The 15,685-nt window shown below is 44.6% G+C and overlaps 1 protein-coding gene across 2 annotated transcripts in view; it reads left to right on the plus strand.

Annotated features, from left to right (window-relative positions):
* LOC111156119 (poly(A)-specific ribonuclease) overlaps positions 1–15,685 on the plus strand; it is a 158,265-nt gene that overhangs the window by 22,895 nt on the left and 119,685 nt on the right. For both annotated transcript variants that reach the window (XM_022516750.1, XM_022516751.1), the window contains 7 exons: positions 852–908; positions 5,385–5,462; positions 9,707–9,750; positions 10,860–10,902; positions 12,400–12,475; positions 14,918–15,028; positions 15,337–15,406. In XM_022516750.1, the coding sequence (XP_022372458.1) occupies positions 852–908; positions 5,385–5,462; positions 9,707–9,750; positions 10,860–10,902; positions 12,400–12,475; positions 14,918–15,028; positions 15,337–15,406 (479 nt within the window). The remainder of the gene's footprint in view (positions 1–851; positions 909–5,384; positions 5,463–9,706; positions 9,751–10,859; positions 10,903–12,399; positions 12,476–14,917; positions 15,029–15,336; positions 15,407–15,685) is intronic.

Consider the following 15,685-nt stretch of genomic DNA (forward strand, 5'->3'; position numbering starts at 1 on the left):
ATCGCTGGGTCGTAGGGAAATTCTGTATTTAATTTTTTGGGGCACTGCCATACCATTTTCCATAGCGACCGTACCCCTTTACATTCCCACCACCAGGGAACAAGTGTTCCAGTTTCTCCCTATCCCCGCCATCACTTGTTAGCCTTGGGAGTAGTTTGAAGAGATGAGCAGTTTCACTGAGGGCGAGGCCAGAGAGCAGAGGGCTGCAAGGAGTTAGCAAGCGGAGAGAAGTCTCCAGTAACGGAGCTCTGATGAGACAGGAAGAGACGGCAGGTGCATCCAGCATAGCGCTGAGGACAGGGTGTCCAGATAGAGAAATTGAGCCTCTTAGGACATCACTTGGAGGAAAGGAGAGAAGAAACTGGGTAGGGCTGAGTCTCAGAGTGCTATGTTTTAAATGTACGAAAGTGCATTTGGCAAGAAAGAAAGCCAGGAGTTACGACAATGCTCAATTGGATCAGTCAGCCGGCTGCTGGATGGGCTCCCTCCAAATTTACTGCAGTATTGAATTTGGCCAGCAGGTGGCAGCTCCGAAGAGCTTGTGTTTTTAAGGCCACTTGGGGGACTTGGAAATTTCAGCAGATGATGCGAAGTGATGGGTAAACCCTCGGTACCGTTATTTTAGTAACTAATGAATAATTTGGGACCTGCTCATTCCACGTTTAAAAACAGAAGAAAGGTGTGTACATAGGTTATTCAGAGGCAGTTCTTTGGGATGATGAAGACAACAGGGAAACTAAAGCTTTCTAACTCAGGATAACACTAAATGTTCGGGGGGGCTACGCTTTAACCTGTTCAAATAAGGAATATCTGTATGTCAGTAGTTGTTTTGGTTTGTTTCTCTAAATCAGGAAGAACTGAATGATGCTGTGGGATTTTCTAGAGTCATCCACGCCATTGCCAATTCGGTAAGCGAACCGGGCTTTTTTTTTTTTAAGATTTTTATTTATTTATCATTTGACAGAGAGATGGCGAGGGAGGGAACATAAGCAGGGGAAGTGGGAGAGGGAGAAGCAGGCTCCCTGCCATCAGGGAGACTGATGTGGGGCTCGATCCCAGGACCCTGGAATCATGACCCGAGCCAAAGGCAGACGCTCAATGACTGAGCCACCCAGGCGCCCCCAGGCTTTTTCTTTTTAACTAGATTCCTGAGCATAACATTTAGGTTGAAACGCTTAAGTCGTCATTGCCAGTTACACGTTTGGTCACATGTAGAATGTTTACCTGGTGTGGAGGGAGACCGTGGTTATAATGTGCTCAGTGACATCATAATTGCTGATAGGATCTGTACCATTTTCCAGAAGGTTTTCTCATAGGGGCGCCTGGCTGGCTCAGCCCGTAGAGCCTGTGACTCTTGATCTGAGGGTTGTGAGTTCGAGCCCCATGTTGGTGGAGAGATTACTTAAAAATAAAAAAAATTAAAAAGGTTTTTTTTTGTACAAAACGTGGGAAGATTATACTATGATTTCCTTACATGGCTACATGAAACTAACCTTTATTATTCCCAAAACCATTCTCAGGAAGTAGAATATGCAAGTAAGGAGTATAGGGAGAGATAATGTGGTATCTGACTGAGGGTGTTTTTGTTCCATAATTAGAAGAATCTAGAGGATAAAAATAATTATGTTGAGTTCTTCTGCACAAATGTAACTGAATCTTCTATGTGGTAGCCTTGATGATACTTGATAAATTTTAAAAATGTGTTGACCATTTTTGTAAATAGGCTAGAGCATTCTGTGATCGGTATAGCAGACGTTTTTGCTTGTTCCCTAACCTGCTGGAAAAGAGGCCTCCACATCTTGCGTAGATACACTGGGTCAGGCTGCTGGTGGTTTTGTGGATTACACGTTCGAGTCAGACAGCTCGCTGGGATGCTCAGCCGCCTGGAGGCTGAGACTTTCTGTTCCTAGAGTAGTTGGCCCTGGGAGAAGGAATTGTGCCCCCTGGAGAAGGCATCGTCTTGTCCCCTGAGTGCTGAGCTTCTTACGTAGGACACTTTGAGGCCATGGGGATTCCCTCCGTGCTCCTCCTGTAGCTGTCTCACTGTCAAGTGCAGGCTTGTGAGAACAGAAGACCTTGAGAGGAGGCATGCCATTGCCCTCCACTAGGGATGAACAGCAGTTGCAGAACCCCGTGGGAGAAGACGACGAAGTAACCAGAACGGGATGGCAAGTCGGATGAGTCAGGTCATAAGTGGCTAAGACACAGGTATCCAGAGAAGCAAGGAGGAGTTTCCGGTCACATTTGCTTGTATCATCCACACTCAGCCAGAGATTTCAGAGAAGTGGTTGATTTGACTGAGGCTGGCCCTGAGTACAGACCTGTGGAGTGTCCCTTGGCCTTCAGCTCTCTTGTCCGTTCTGATAGTTGGGTCTGTTGACCTGGTCCGTACTCAGATGCCTTAGCTGGCGGTGTGCGTCTCCGTGTTGTCCGTCTCCTACAGATCAGTGCACAACACGTTGTTGACTGTTGGTGGTTAACATCACAAAGTATACTACCAGGAAAAGTCCCCTTTATCAGTGACCCAGACATTTAAAATTTAGAAGTCACATACCTTATAAACACAGACACAGGGTCTGTAAAGCCAGTGAATACTCAGTACTCATAAATATGTACGTCACACCGCAGTCTTTCCCTGCTTCTCTTAGTAGTAAATCTGTGTTTTCTATAATGTTAAAAAAACTTCATTTAGTATGAATTTTACACTCACAGTAGTCACAGAAACAGTACAGAGTTTCCCTAGGTCCCTCACCTCACTACCCTTCGGATGCCTCCTGTAACCCTGCGGTTATCAGAACCAGGAGGCAAAAGCTGGCACGATGTTATGAACCAGACTCTAAGTCTTATGGGAACATTGTCACTTTCCCACTGAGTTCATGGTTCTTTCCAGGACCCCATGTTGCGTTTACTTGTTTCTTTTCCTTAGTCTTCAGCAGTCTGGGCCATCTTTCGTTGTCTATAGTAATCTCAGTGTTTTTGTTTTTAAAGATCTTATTTATTTATTGGAGAGAGAGAGAGAGAAAGAAAGCGAGTGCACATGAGCCAGAGAGGAACAGAGGGACAGGGACAAGCAGGCTCTGCGCCAAAGCACAGAGCCTGATGCAGGGCTTGATCCCACAACCCTGAGATCGTGACCTGAGCCGAAATCAAGAGTCACATGCTGAACCAGCTGAGCCACTCAGACACCCCTATAATCTCAGTGTTTTTAAAGAATCTTGATTGTCGCTTTGTCAAATATCCATCAGTGTAGGTTTGTCTGATCTTTTCTTGTGGTTGGATTGGGGGTTACAGTGCTGGCAAGAATGCCACAGAAATGATAGCTCCTGACCTTGGCCTTGATCACTTGGGGGAGGTGCTGGCCGCTGGATTTGTGTTCTATGACATTACCATCTTTCCCTTCGTGGTTGATAAATTGGGGGAGATACTTTGAGACTATGGGAAGCCTGTTTTTTCGGACTCTTGCCCGGGTAATACAGCATCTTGGTGGATTTTGCCCACAGCTGTTATTACTCTGGAGTTTTAATGGCAAGTTTGTATTTCCTCTTTCTTTCTACATTTGTTGTTGGAATTCTTCTGTAAGGAAGAGCTGTCCCTTCCTTCCTGTTTGTTTATTCATTTAAAACAATATTTAGGGGGGTGCCTGGGTGGCTCAGTGGGTTGAGCCTCTGCCTTCCGCTCAGGTCATGGTCTTAGGGTCCTGGGATCGAGCCCCGCGTTGGGCTCTCAGCTCGGCAGGGAGCCTGCTTCCTCCCTCTCTCTCTGCCTGCCTCTCTGCCTACTTGTGATCTTTGTCTGTCAAATGAATAAATAAAATCTTTAAAAAAAAAAAACAATATTTAGGGCATGGACTCGGGGGAATTTATTTTATTCTACAGATTATTGTCTAGCATTTTGTTTCTTTCGTTGCTCAAATTGTACCACCTTTGGCCATTGGAGCTTCTTTAGATTGACTTCTGTGTTCTTTGAACAAGCCCCTTTTTTGTTTTGTTTTGTTTTGGTGGGGGACCGGTGGGGGTCAGGGAGGAGCCAGAGGGAGAGGAAGAATCTTAAGCACAGAGTCCATGGCCAGCGTGGAGCGCCATGCGGGGTTCGATCTCACCACCCTGAGATCATGACCTGAGCCGAAATCAAGAGTCAGATGCTTAACCAGCTGAGCCACCCAGGTGCCCCGTCCCCCATCTTTTTTTGAGTACCTCCTCATTCTCTGGCATCACAAGATGTTCAGACCACGTGGTATTTTCCCTGCCTCAATTCTAGAATCCACGAGTTCTCCAAGGAGCCCTGGTTCCTTTTATTGGATAATGTGTTTAGAAGCCCAAATCTGGCACTAGGTATGACTGTCGTGTTACCAAGCCCAAAGGACAGCTTGTCTGTTGGATTTGGAAGATTTCATTAGAACTTTTTATTTCTAAGAATTACGTTTAGCCCTATGAGTCGAGAAGTTTCTCTCTGATGGTGCCCTGGGACACAGTCAGAAGCTCCACTGTGACGGCCAGACGCTTTCTGTTAAAAATGGTGTTACCTGGCTGGCTAAAGCGAAGACGACGTTCCATTTTGGTAGTCTAGTTTTTATCACAAAGGTGTGGTTTCTTGAACACATATTGTACTTCAGTTGGTAGAAAAGCAATATATTGCACTGGAGATGGTGTTTAAGAATATGCTTTGTGAATTTTGACATAGATTGAAGGGAACGAGAATTCTTTCTGTTTAATAGAATGAGAAATTATTTTTACCTTTCCCTGTTGTCACGAATATGTCTTTTAAAAATAAATGAGTCGTTTTAAGGAATACGCTTCTAGAATAGATATTTGGAGCCTATTCACAAATTATTGACAGCTCAGGGTACTCAGCCTTTTCATTTACTTTTTTGAGCCCTTCAATAAAAATTTTACCCCTTCTGATTCTTGAGGATGATAAGATGAATAAAAAGCAGAGACAGTCAATGAAATCAAAGTCATTGGGGTTTTTACTTTGCAGAATGGATTGAACACTCTTAAGACTGAAGAGGAATAAAACCAGCCCTAACATTTATTTGCAGGGTTTTTGTTTTTTTTTTAAAGATTTTATTTATTTGACAGAGATCACAAGTAGTCAGAAGGCAGGCAGAGAGCGAGGAGGAGGCAGGCTCCCCGCTGAGCGGAGAGCCTGACTCGGGGCTCGATCCCAGGACCCTGAGACCATGACCTGAGCTGAAGGCAGAGGCCTTAACCCACTGAGCCACCCAGGCGCCCCTGCAGGGAGTTTTTTTGTTTTTTGTTTTTTTTAAATACCAAAAGGTAAGTTTAGTACAAAATCCTCATAGAATCTGAACCCTACATTTCACTGTCAAGCCCTAATAAAATTTTGTGCCAAGAAGTCTTCTGCTTAACCCTGACTTTCTTTAGGGAAAGCTCGTTATTGGACACAACATGCTCTTGGATGTCATGCACACGGTTCATCAGTTCTATTGCCCTCTGCCTGCGGTAAGTGACCTGCCTGCCCACCTGGGTTAAAAATCCACCATTTCTACTCCCCAGCCCACTGGCTCATGCAGATATGTCTATAGCCCAAAGGGCTATTACTTGGGGTGGGACCAAGATGTCTCAAAGCTGTGTTTCTATGGGTTCATTTTTGGATGTAACAGGATACAATGTCATTGATATTTTTATTGTTACTGCTTAAGGCAAAAAATAAAGATAACAAGAAAGAAAAAAAATCCACCATTTCTTGCCATTTGCAACGACTTGACGTGAATGGAACTAGAGCATATTAGGCTAAGTGAAAGAAGTCAGAGAAAGACAAATACCGTAGGATTTCGCTTACACGTGGAGTTGAAGACAAGAAAAACAAATGAGAAAAGGGAGGAAAAAAGGCGAGAGAGAGACAAACCAAGAAACAGACGCTTAATTCCAGAGAACACACTGATGGTTGGGGGGAGGTGGGTGGGGGAGTGGGGAGGATGGAGGGAACAGGTGGTGGGAACGGAGTGCCCTTGTGATGAGCACCGGGTCTTGTACGCAAGTGTTGAATCACTGTGTTGTGCACGTGCCACTAACACAACACTGTATGTCAACTGGAACTCAAATAAAAACTTGAAAAAAGAAAAAACCCCACAATTTCTTATTACTGAGAAAGCATTCTGTCCTGTGAGTGCTGTTCCCTTGTATGCAGCACGTTCCCAGAGAGAGTCTCATGTGCTCGGGGGTACCTTTTTGAAGAGAGGTGCTTATCAGCCGTTGTAAGGGATCTTCGGTCGCCTGCCATTGCCACAGCAGAGTTGGACATTTGTTTCGACTTGACGCCGGTATTTTTTTTTTCGGTTAGTGCCGGGCAGGGGTTTCCGGCCACAGGCATGGGCTTCTAGTGCGCTGCTGCCAACATTAGTCATAATGGGGCCATTGAAGGTGAGCAGTGTTTCAGGTCAACTAAACCAGATTGGGTCCTGCACAAATTGTGATGACCTCTTGCTAGGCGGCTTCCCTTCGAATCTCCATTAACCGTGGTGGTTTTTTGCTCTTGGAGCCAGGCTGGTTCAGGGCACCAAGGCACATGCCTCTTTGGCTCTTCAGGAAAAGACTTTCTCTTCTTGTCTCTTCCCCTTCTGCTCCCTAACTACACACCTGGGCTCATCTTGCTTGCCTCCCATCACCGTGTCCGCCCTCTCCTTTATTGGTTCTCTCTGTTTTCTTTTGCAGGGGAGAGGAGGGGCAGAGGGAATCTTAGGTCCCATGCCCAGTGTGGAGCCAGACATAGGGCTCAGGCTCAAAGCCCTGAGATCATGGCCTGAGCCAAAATGAAGAGTCAGACACGTAACCCACTGAGCCCGCAGGCGCCCCACTTCACCTTTCTTATGAGACATTGTTCCATTGGGATCTTGATGACTTTCTTTGGAAAAGCCCAACAAAGCTCAGCTCTGACTACAGCGGGTCTCTCGCTCCCCTTGCCTTGTTTCCACAACCTCAAGGTTGTCATTGCTTCTCATGAAAACAGTATCACGCCCTCTGAGACTCAAAGACTTCCTGGTGCTGGTCTCAAACATGATGGGTGTGAATGGGCAAGTGTCCAGGTGTAAAGAGCTGATGGTTACTTCAGGTCAACTACTTTTGGCCAATTAGACCAAAGCATAGCAGCTCCTCTCATGATTTTTTGACCTTTAAACCAGGGAAGTGACTGGTTTAACCAAACAGAGCTTGACACATAGTGGGCATTAAATATTGATTTAACAAATGAGTATCTTCTGATGGTGCCAGTTTTATAATCTTCTGACACATGGTTCTGTTCACATCACTGACTCTGCTCAAAATTCTGAACCTAATCCCACGTTCTTTGCTTTTCTCTACAGCTGATTCTTTTTAGCCTGGCATGGCAAGATTTCTGTGATCTGGCCCAACAACTCTGTATCTTCTAGTCACTTACAACCCTCCTTATTCCCAGCAAGATGGGCTCCTTTGTTCCTGGGACTGCTTTGTCCTTTTGCCTGTCTGTGGCTTTGGTATACCATTCCCTCCTCTCTGAATTGTCTCCGGCTTTCCTCCTCATTTGCCAGTGTATGGCTTTACCAAGGTCTAGTGCGTGCCTCTTCCCCAAAGGTTTCCCTATCTGCTGCCTTGCCCAGGAGCTGCTATTTTTCCTTCTCTAAACTCCCACAGAACGGTATAGCTTTTGAGCACATGGTTTTTCTTCACCCCGTCCCTTTCTTCTAGGTGATTAGCTCCTCAGACAAGCAGTATAACTTTTTTTTTTTAAGATTTTATTTATTTAGGGGCGCCTGGGTGGCTCAGTGGGTTAAGCCGCTGCCTTCGGGCTCAGGTCATGATCTCAGAGTCCTGGGATCGAGCCCCGCATCGGGCTCTCTGCTCTCTAGGGGAGCCTGCTTCCTCCTCTCTCTCTGCCTGCTTCTCTGCCTGCTTGTGATCTCTCTGTCAAATAAATAAATAAAATCTTAAAAAAAAAAAGATTTTATTTATTTATTTGACAGACAGAGATCACAAGTAGAGAGGCAGGCAGAGAGAGAGAGGAGGAAGGAAGCAGGCTCCCCGCTGAGCAGAGAGCCCGACTTGGGGCTCGATCCGAGGACCCTGAGATCATGACCTGAGCTGAAGGCAGAGGCTTTAACCCAGTGAGCCACTCAGGTGCCCCAGAGTGTAACCTTTTTATTGTCTCTGTCTAAATGCCCAACATAGCACATTGTAGTGAGCACTCAGTAAATATCACCTTGAGTGAAACTACTGTAGTTCTGAATCCGGGTCTTGTAGAAAGAGCTCAAGATTTCTTGCAGAGTAGGACGTGGCTTAGGAGCCATGGCTTCGTCCCTTGCTTTGTGACTAAGGCCACCCAAGTTAGGAATTAAGCTTTTTTGTGTTCTGCCATTGTCAGAGGGAGAAAATGGTTTTCTTCTATCTAGTCTTGGAAGAAGCAGTGAGAATAAATGAGAAAACATATTTAAAATGGTAGAACTTGGGGCACATGGGTGGCTCAGTCGTTAAGTGCCTGCCTTTTAGCTCAGGTCATGATCCTGGGGTCTTGGGATTGAGCCCCGCATGGGGTTCCCTGCTCGGTGGGAAGCTGAGCTCTGCTCTGCTTCGGAAGTAGCCATAATTCTAATTTTTTTCTTGCTTGCTAGGCTTTGTGATGGTATTACGAGGTGACAGTAGTCATTATTGCTTTTTTAAAAAAATATTTTATTTATTTATTTGATAGAGATCACAAGTAGGCAGAGAAGCAGGCAGAGAGAGAGGGGGAAGCAGGCTCCCTGCTGAGCAGAGAGCCTGATGCGGAGCTGGATCCCAGGACGCTGGGATCATGACCCGAGCCAAAGTCAGAGGCTTTAACCCACTGAGCCACCCAGGCGCCCCCGTTCTTGCATTTTTGTTCGACCTCAGCACTGAAACCACTTGTTCATGTATTGTCTGTCAGTTTAACGATAGCCATTGAAAAGCTGGTAAATATTCCAAACTGGTTAAATACGGCCTGTGTTTACAGGCTTGGAAAGCTAATTGGAAATGGCAGTTTGCTGCGAAGCATGAATAACGCTGAAGAGAAGCGTAGTTACAAAGGGTCAGGAGTGTGACTACTCAGTCTGCTGTGGCAATTATGTATGGAAATGAGTTCATTCAAAATTAGATCCATCTCATTTCGGCTTTAGACTTCCTGATCAAAATAAACTGGGAAATGAATTGTCTAATTTAGCACTTGCTACTGGTGCCTCTTTAGCAGTTTTCTGAGTAGTTAAAGCATGCTCTGTGCACATTGGAAAGTCGGTGTTTTAATGGCCATTTTAACTAGCATTCAGAGATGTTCTCAGTGAAGGTATAGCCTACTTTACAGTAGGTCCATTTCCTGTATAAACCATTTTATTTACATAACTCTGCTAGCCTCATTGTTTTGACGGATTCATTTGATAGAACTATTACTGGAAGCTTTCTACATCTATTAGAAACTTTGCCCCCTTCCTCTGTTTCAGGCATAACATACTCAATTTTTTCTGTTTTGGTTATGCAGAAGTTTTATGTCAGGTCATACGATTCCCCGTCAGGACATTGTGACGATTTTCGGAAAAGTGATTATTACCTAGGAGCTGATCTGACAGTTGAGCCTAATGGGCCTGTGTGAGGTATCACAGTTTGAGAAGAGAGCTATGGCGCTTGAAATATTTATGTGTATTTTCAGTATTGTGACTGTATTAGTAAAATCACAGCAAGTCATTGTCTGTCTGTTTTTCTTTTAGGACCTAAATGAGTTTAAAGAGATGACAACATGTGTTTTCCCCAGGTAAGCTTTCTTTGGGGATTCATTATCCTTCACTCAAAAGAGTTCTCCTGCTGTATAAGATACAAACAGGTAATAAATAGTAATAATAGTAATTATCTGATCATGATTACAGTCCAGCTGCTAATAGCTGGTTAATGGTTTCTAGGGCCAACTGTGACTGCTTGCTTTTATACCTGATGATTGATTTTATTGCATTAAAAACCAGAATTTGAACTGAGAGCACCCGGCTTTTTCCTCAGCCCACACCCTGCTCTCTGAAGAGTGCGTGCAGTCCTCCTGAGTGGGCTCTTGTCTTTCTTGTCTGCCGGACGGGCCCTGTCCCGGTCACGTGACCAGTTGACAGTGTTCCTGTGGCCATTCGAGAACTGCCCGGTTGGAGACTTTTCCCCTCATCTCTAAGTTGGTACCTTAACCTGATAGTGGCTCCCACGGTTAAGGTGGCTGGGTACTTCTGCTCTGTTGCATGTCTGGCGAGTCACGTGTCAGCCACGTGGGGCCTCCAGAGCTAGGATCTGTGTTTGAGGACCCATCTGAAGACGGGCAGGTGTGGTTGCAGAGCCGTTGCTCTTACGTCTGGCCTAATTCGGCCCCGTTATCTCTACTGTTCACATTCATGTCAAAGGCAAGAGTTTTCATACTATTATCTGTTTTCTTTTTTTTTTTTCATTATTCCAGTCTCTGAAACAGAATTCTAAGAAATAACAATAGCGTGAAACTACCAAATGCAGATTTGAGCCTCCAAGAGTTTATTTTGTGCAAATCTGGGTAGTACAGTAGCTAGGAACTTGGGGGACTAGACCTACGCAGTATTTGAACTGTGGAAAAACTTCCAAAGATCTTCGCCTTCCCCTTGGAATCGATGTAGCCCGGGGTACAAGCAGTTCTAGAACTTGTGCTCTGAGCGTGATAGAGCCTCTCCATGAAGAGGGTTGAGAGGACTGAGCCTATCTGATGTTGCAGTGGCATCAGTGCTGGGTCACAGTGGCTCACGTGCTTAGTTCTTTGTCGGCTTTTAGGACCAGAGGCTGGCTCTTCATTTGAGTAAAAAATAACATTTTGGACACTGTTGTGTATTGTGTTTTCCTTATTAACATTTCTTTTGTTTTCAGACTCTTGGATACAAAATTGATGGCCAGCACACAACCTTTTAAGGTAATTTTTAAAATTGGAGCTCTCACTGATAATCTGTGTTTTGAATTGTTCTGAATCGCTAATAGGAGCTTGGAATTCTGGTCTAATTGAACTGTTATTTTCAAATACGTCCAAAAAAGAAAGAAAAATGAGAAAAAGACTGGAGATAAATATATCGAAATATGATTAGTGCTTGTCTTTGGGTGTTGGAATTACTTTTTTTCTCCCCTATACTGTGTTTGAATGTAAACATTTTTAATATTAAAATATATAATGTATTTTTGGGGGGGTTGGAGTGGAGTACCTTTCTGGGTCAGTCGGTAGAGCATGTGACTCTTGATCTCCGGGTCATGAATTCAAGCCTCATGCTGGGCACAGATCTTACTAAAAAAAAAAAAAAAAGAAGAAGAAGAAAGAAAGAAAAACACACACACACGTATATTTCTGTATACATATATATAAAATGCATTTCTGAATAGGTTACACATGTATACACTTCATTTTCTTGATTTTATATATTTTGGTTTTTATTTTCTTGATTTTATGTGTTTTGGTTATATTTTCTAATCAGGAAAACTCAGGTAAAAGTGAAATCATTTGCTATTTTGTGAAGTGACTTCACCTCACTGAGTAAACTGAGTGCCAGAACAGCACACCTTTCTGGTCCAAGTCCTGTAGGTAGTTGACACATCTCCAAAGACCTATCCTTTGGTGATACTTCTGCACGGCGAATCTGACCCTTGCTGTCTCTCTTTCACGTCGACGAAACCATGACTCTTGTGTTTCTTTAAAGAATGCAAGGGAATGTTGGGTCCCCCCAAAATTGGGTACCCCAATAATGGGTCCGTGATTAAAGGAGTGAGACTGATACAAAGCGAAGGTCAAGCAAAGCTTTACTTCGCGCCATGCATCAGGAATCAGACCGAAAGTCAAACAGACCGGTCGGGGCCACCCTACAGAGAGGACGACCCCTTCCTGCTTTCCAGACTAACTTTTATAGAGCAAAGGCCATGTGGTTGGGCCTGGCCACACACAGGTGGCCAATGAGATTGTAACACATACAGGAAGCTCCACAGTGATGCTAGGTGACCAATGGAATTACAATTTACCCTAGTAGACATTTGAACCAGCCTATCACACCTTGGTTAGGATTGGTGCCAAAAGGCTCCCAAAGGGCAGGGGCCCATACTCCTTGGTAGCTAGGAGACAGTATGCGCCCCCACTGATTGAATACCTCCACCTGGCCTGACCCACCCTTGTACTTGGACTTTGTTACCTGGGACTGGTTTCCCGGACTTGCTTTTAAATAAGTTCCCCTGGTGGGGGGCAAGGTCAATTTAAGTTTTACAACAAAATGGCAGTTCAAACGGGGTGGGGCTGCTCTGGCTGAATAGGCCCTTACAGGAACAAAGCTAGATGTACTTTTTTTTTTTTTTCCGTCCTGACATTCAGTGAATCTCTCCTGTATGTTATGCTGAGATGATTAAAGCTCGTAATTCTCTGCTTCCTTGTTTGCAGGATATCATTAACAACACATCTCTCGCAGAATTAGAAAAGCGGTTAAAAGAGACGCCTTTCAACCCTCCTAAAGTTGGTAAGAAAATAAAGTGATCCCGATAGTACCCCCCAGGGCTTGTGATCAGGGGTATCATAGAAGAAAGGGGAACCTGCTCTAGACATAGGCACAGCTATAGATTTTGGCGGAGTTAACTTGCTCATGCCCTGTATTGAATTACTGCTTTCTGAATAGAGATGGTCTCATAATCTTTTTTTTTTTTTAAAGATTTTATTTATTTATTTGACAGACAGAGATCACAAGTAGGCAGAGAAGCAGGCAGAGAGAGAGGAGGAAGCAGCCCCCCCCCCCCACCGCTGAGCAGAGAGCCCGATGCAGGCGGATCCCAGTACCTTGGGATCATGACCTGAGCTGAAGGCAGAGGCTTTAACCCACTGAGCCACACAGGCGCCCTTGGTCTCGTAATCTTATGTCTGTTTTATGTTTATAGATTTAGGTGGGGTAGCCCACTCATTGAGAAGTTTAGCAATTAAAGCTTCAGGGCTTTAATTTCCTAATGCTTGGAATTCTCCCAAAACTTGATGTGTCTTTCTTTTCTGTAGTGCATTGTTTAAGCAGAGACAAAGAATTGGTGATTAATTGCCAGAGGTTGAAAATACACTTTTGTCTTGGAAAAGCCCAAGACCTGGGTTTCCAGATGAGGAAGGAGAGTCTCCAGCCTTGCCTCACATCAGAGGTGGCTTAGCTGTGGGATAGCAGCAGCGAGGAGAACCAGAAGTAGGGAGAATGTTTCTCGGGGCAGAGATGTGTTACCATGTCCTGGTCCCTGGGTCCCTACCCAGGTGTTCGGTGAACCTGCCATGTGTCTCTTCCTTGGTTCCTATACACTTCATTTTGCTGCTGACGCTGTAATTAGCATTCCATTAGCTGCAGCCTGCAAACTTCTGAAGACATTGATAATTTGACTGATGGTTCGGAAATTGACAATGGAAGGTACTAAAGCAGCCAAGATTACAGCTATTTGCTTGCCTTTCTGGGTAATAGTCCAAAAAAGGAATTAAGAAAAGGAGTGAGGGTGAGGGAAGAAAGCCTAGACCTTCTCTATAACAGTATGATGGAAATAATTGATTTTGGAAATAGTGTTTCAGCTGGTGGTAGAGTAGAGGATATTACTTTCTTGGCTATGATGTTAAAAGACTTTTTTTAAAGCTTAGAGTCTAATATTTAATATGGAGGTTAACAAATTCTTGCTTAAAGAGCCTTATAGTCACATAAGAATCGTTACAGTCTTTTCATTGTTAATTCCCATTCATGCTTTTGGTTCTGTTATAGTGTTTTTGATATTCATTTCCAGAATGGTTCTAGGAAATATTTATGAGTTACAGCTTTTTTTTTTTTTTTTTTTTTTTTTTTTTTTTTAAGAGAGCATGAGCAGGAGGGGTAGAGGGAGAGAAAGAATCTCAAGCAGACTTTGCACTGAGCACAGAGCTGGAGGCCAGGCTCAGTCTCATGACTCTGAGATCATGACCTAAGCCGAAACCAAGCGTCCCTAGGAGTTACCATTTTATCTCATTCTTTCCATGTAATATTCTGGTACGTGGCAGAGAATGTACTATAAAGCCAGTCGCTCTTCCCAGACTTTGTCTTCAGCACGTGTGTGTGTGCCAGTGTGATGTAAGAATCCTGTTGTAAAATGCTCTCTCCTGCGAAGTGGCCCCATGTTCCATGGGCAGCATGACAGTAAGTTTTCTGATCGATCTTTGGAGTTCGTTGTGCCTCCATCTTTAGATCCGATGGCTCGGAAAGAGCAGAGGGCAATGTTGAATTGAGCTGCCAATATTGAAGGGCCTTTTGCCTTTTGGGAGGGAGGTGTGGGTCTTAATGGTTACCAGTGACTGAGCATGGACCACGTGCCCAGCACCACGTGAGAGCTTTCCTGGCGTCAGATCATTTGATCCTCCTAAAAGCTCCATGAGGGGGGGATTGGTTTTTGTCTCCATTCTCCCAAAGTGGAGGCCCAGAGGAGAAGTGACTTGCCCAGGATCACGGAGCAGGTAAATGGTAGAACACAGATTCACATTCAGACAGTGGGACGTACAAATCCATGCTGTCATTAGTCATGACTGAAATACTTGTTATGTCCCCGTGTCCTCAGGGAAGAAGCTCCTTGGGACTTCAAAAATTGGTCAGAAGAGGGGTCATCTGTCATAGGGCAAGTTACGCATGATCGTAAATAGTGCCCACCACTGTGCTGGCAGGAGGCCTGTGGCTGGGTCTTTGATGATGTCACTGAGCCATTTCTTTAGTCTAGACCCAAGCCCTCATTTTCAGTGACCCTTTTATCTCACACTGCAAGGTCTTGTGTAGAGAGAATGAAGAAGGAGGTAGCCTTTTCCTACTTGTCGAGAATACTTCTGCGGCACATACCAATGCCATCTGGATTTGGTATGGCGGTGTGCTTGCCCGTCTTCACGATTTGTGATATCCTTAGGAAAACTCTTTTTTCTTTCTCCCTTTTAGAAAGTGCGGAAGGTTTTCCAAGTTACGACACAGCTACGGAGCAGCTCCACGAGGCCGGCTATGATGCTTATATCACAGGGCTGTGCTTCATCTCCATGGCGAACTACCTAGGTACCCACCATACCTGTTTCCACCAAACACACCATGGGCTGGGGTGGATCTTGCCTGTCTTCCATTTCCCTGGGGTCCGCTCACCCAGATAGAAGTGGGAGGGCTGGAGGTCAGCATTGGAGGGGTCTGGAGTGGGGCATGGAGAGGGCACAGGAGGCCCCGTTGACCCTTACCTGGTGTGGCGTCCGGCCCTTACTGAGTGCCTCTAACCCTTCTGAACCGCACTGTTGATTACATAGTTAGTTGTCTGAACTTTTAGGCTTTGTCTCCTTCACTCTGTGTAATACTCTGCTTCTTTTCTTCGTTAGGTTCTTTTCTTAGCCCTCCAAAAATTCATGTGTCTGCCAGATCAAAACTCATTGAACCTTTTTTTAACAAGTAAGTAATCAGGGTCCCAGTGCCCACGTTCTCTCACTGTTTAAGAGCCCAGTATCTGGGATGTCAGGTAGGGATGATGCAGTGTATTTTTAGATAAAGTAGTTCTCGTCTCAAGTGACTCAGATATTTTTCGAAAACAGAATTTGACCTTCTGGGAAATAATTTATTAAATATATTGGCTAAAAAAGAAATACAGAAAAGAAAAGAGTGCCAAAGTTAGTGTATCTTTTCCAAGACAACTGGTAGTTTTGGCATTTAAATTACCTGCAAGGGAGACTG

The sequence above is a fragment of the Enhydra lutris genome, unplaced genomic scaffold (genome assembly GCF_002288905.1).
Source record: "Enhydra lutris kenyoni isolate GAN:26980312 unplaced genomic scaffold, ASM228890v2 scaffoldscaffold45, whole genome shotgun sequence".
NCBI classification, from domain to species: domain Eukaryota; kingdom Metazoa; phylum Chordata; class Mammalia; order Carnivora; family Mustelidae; genus Enhydra; species Enhydra lutris.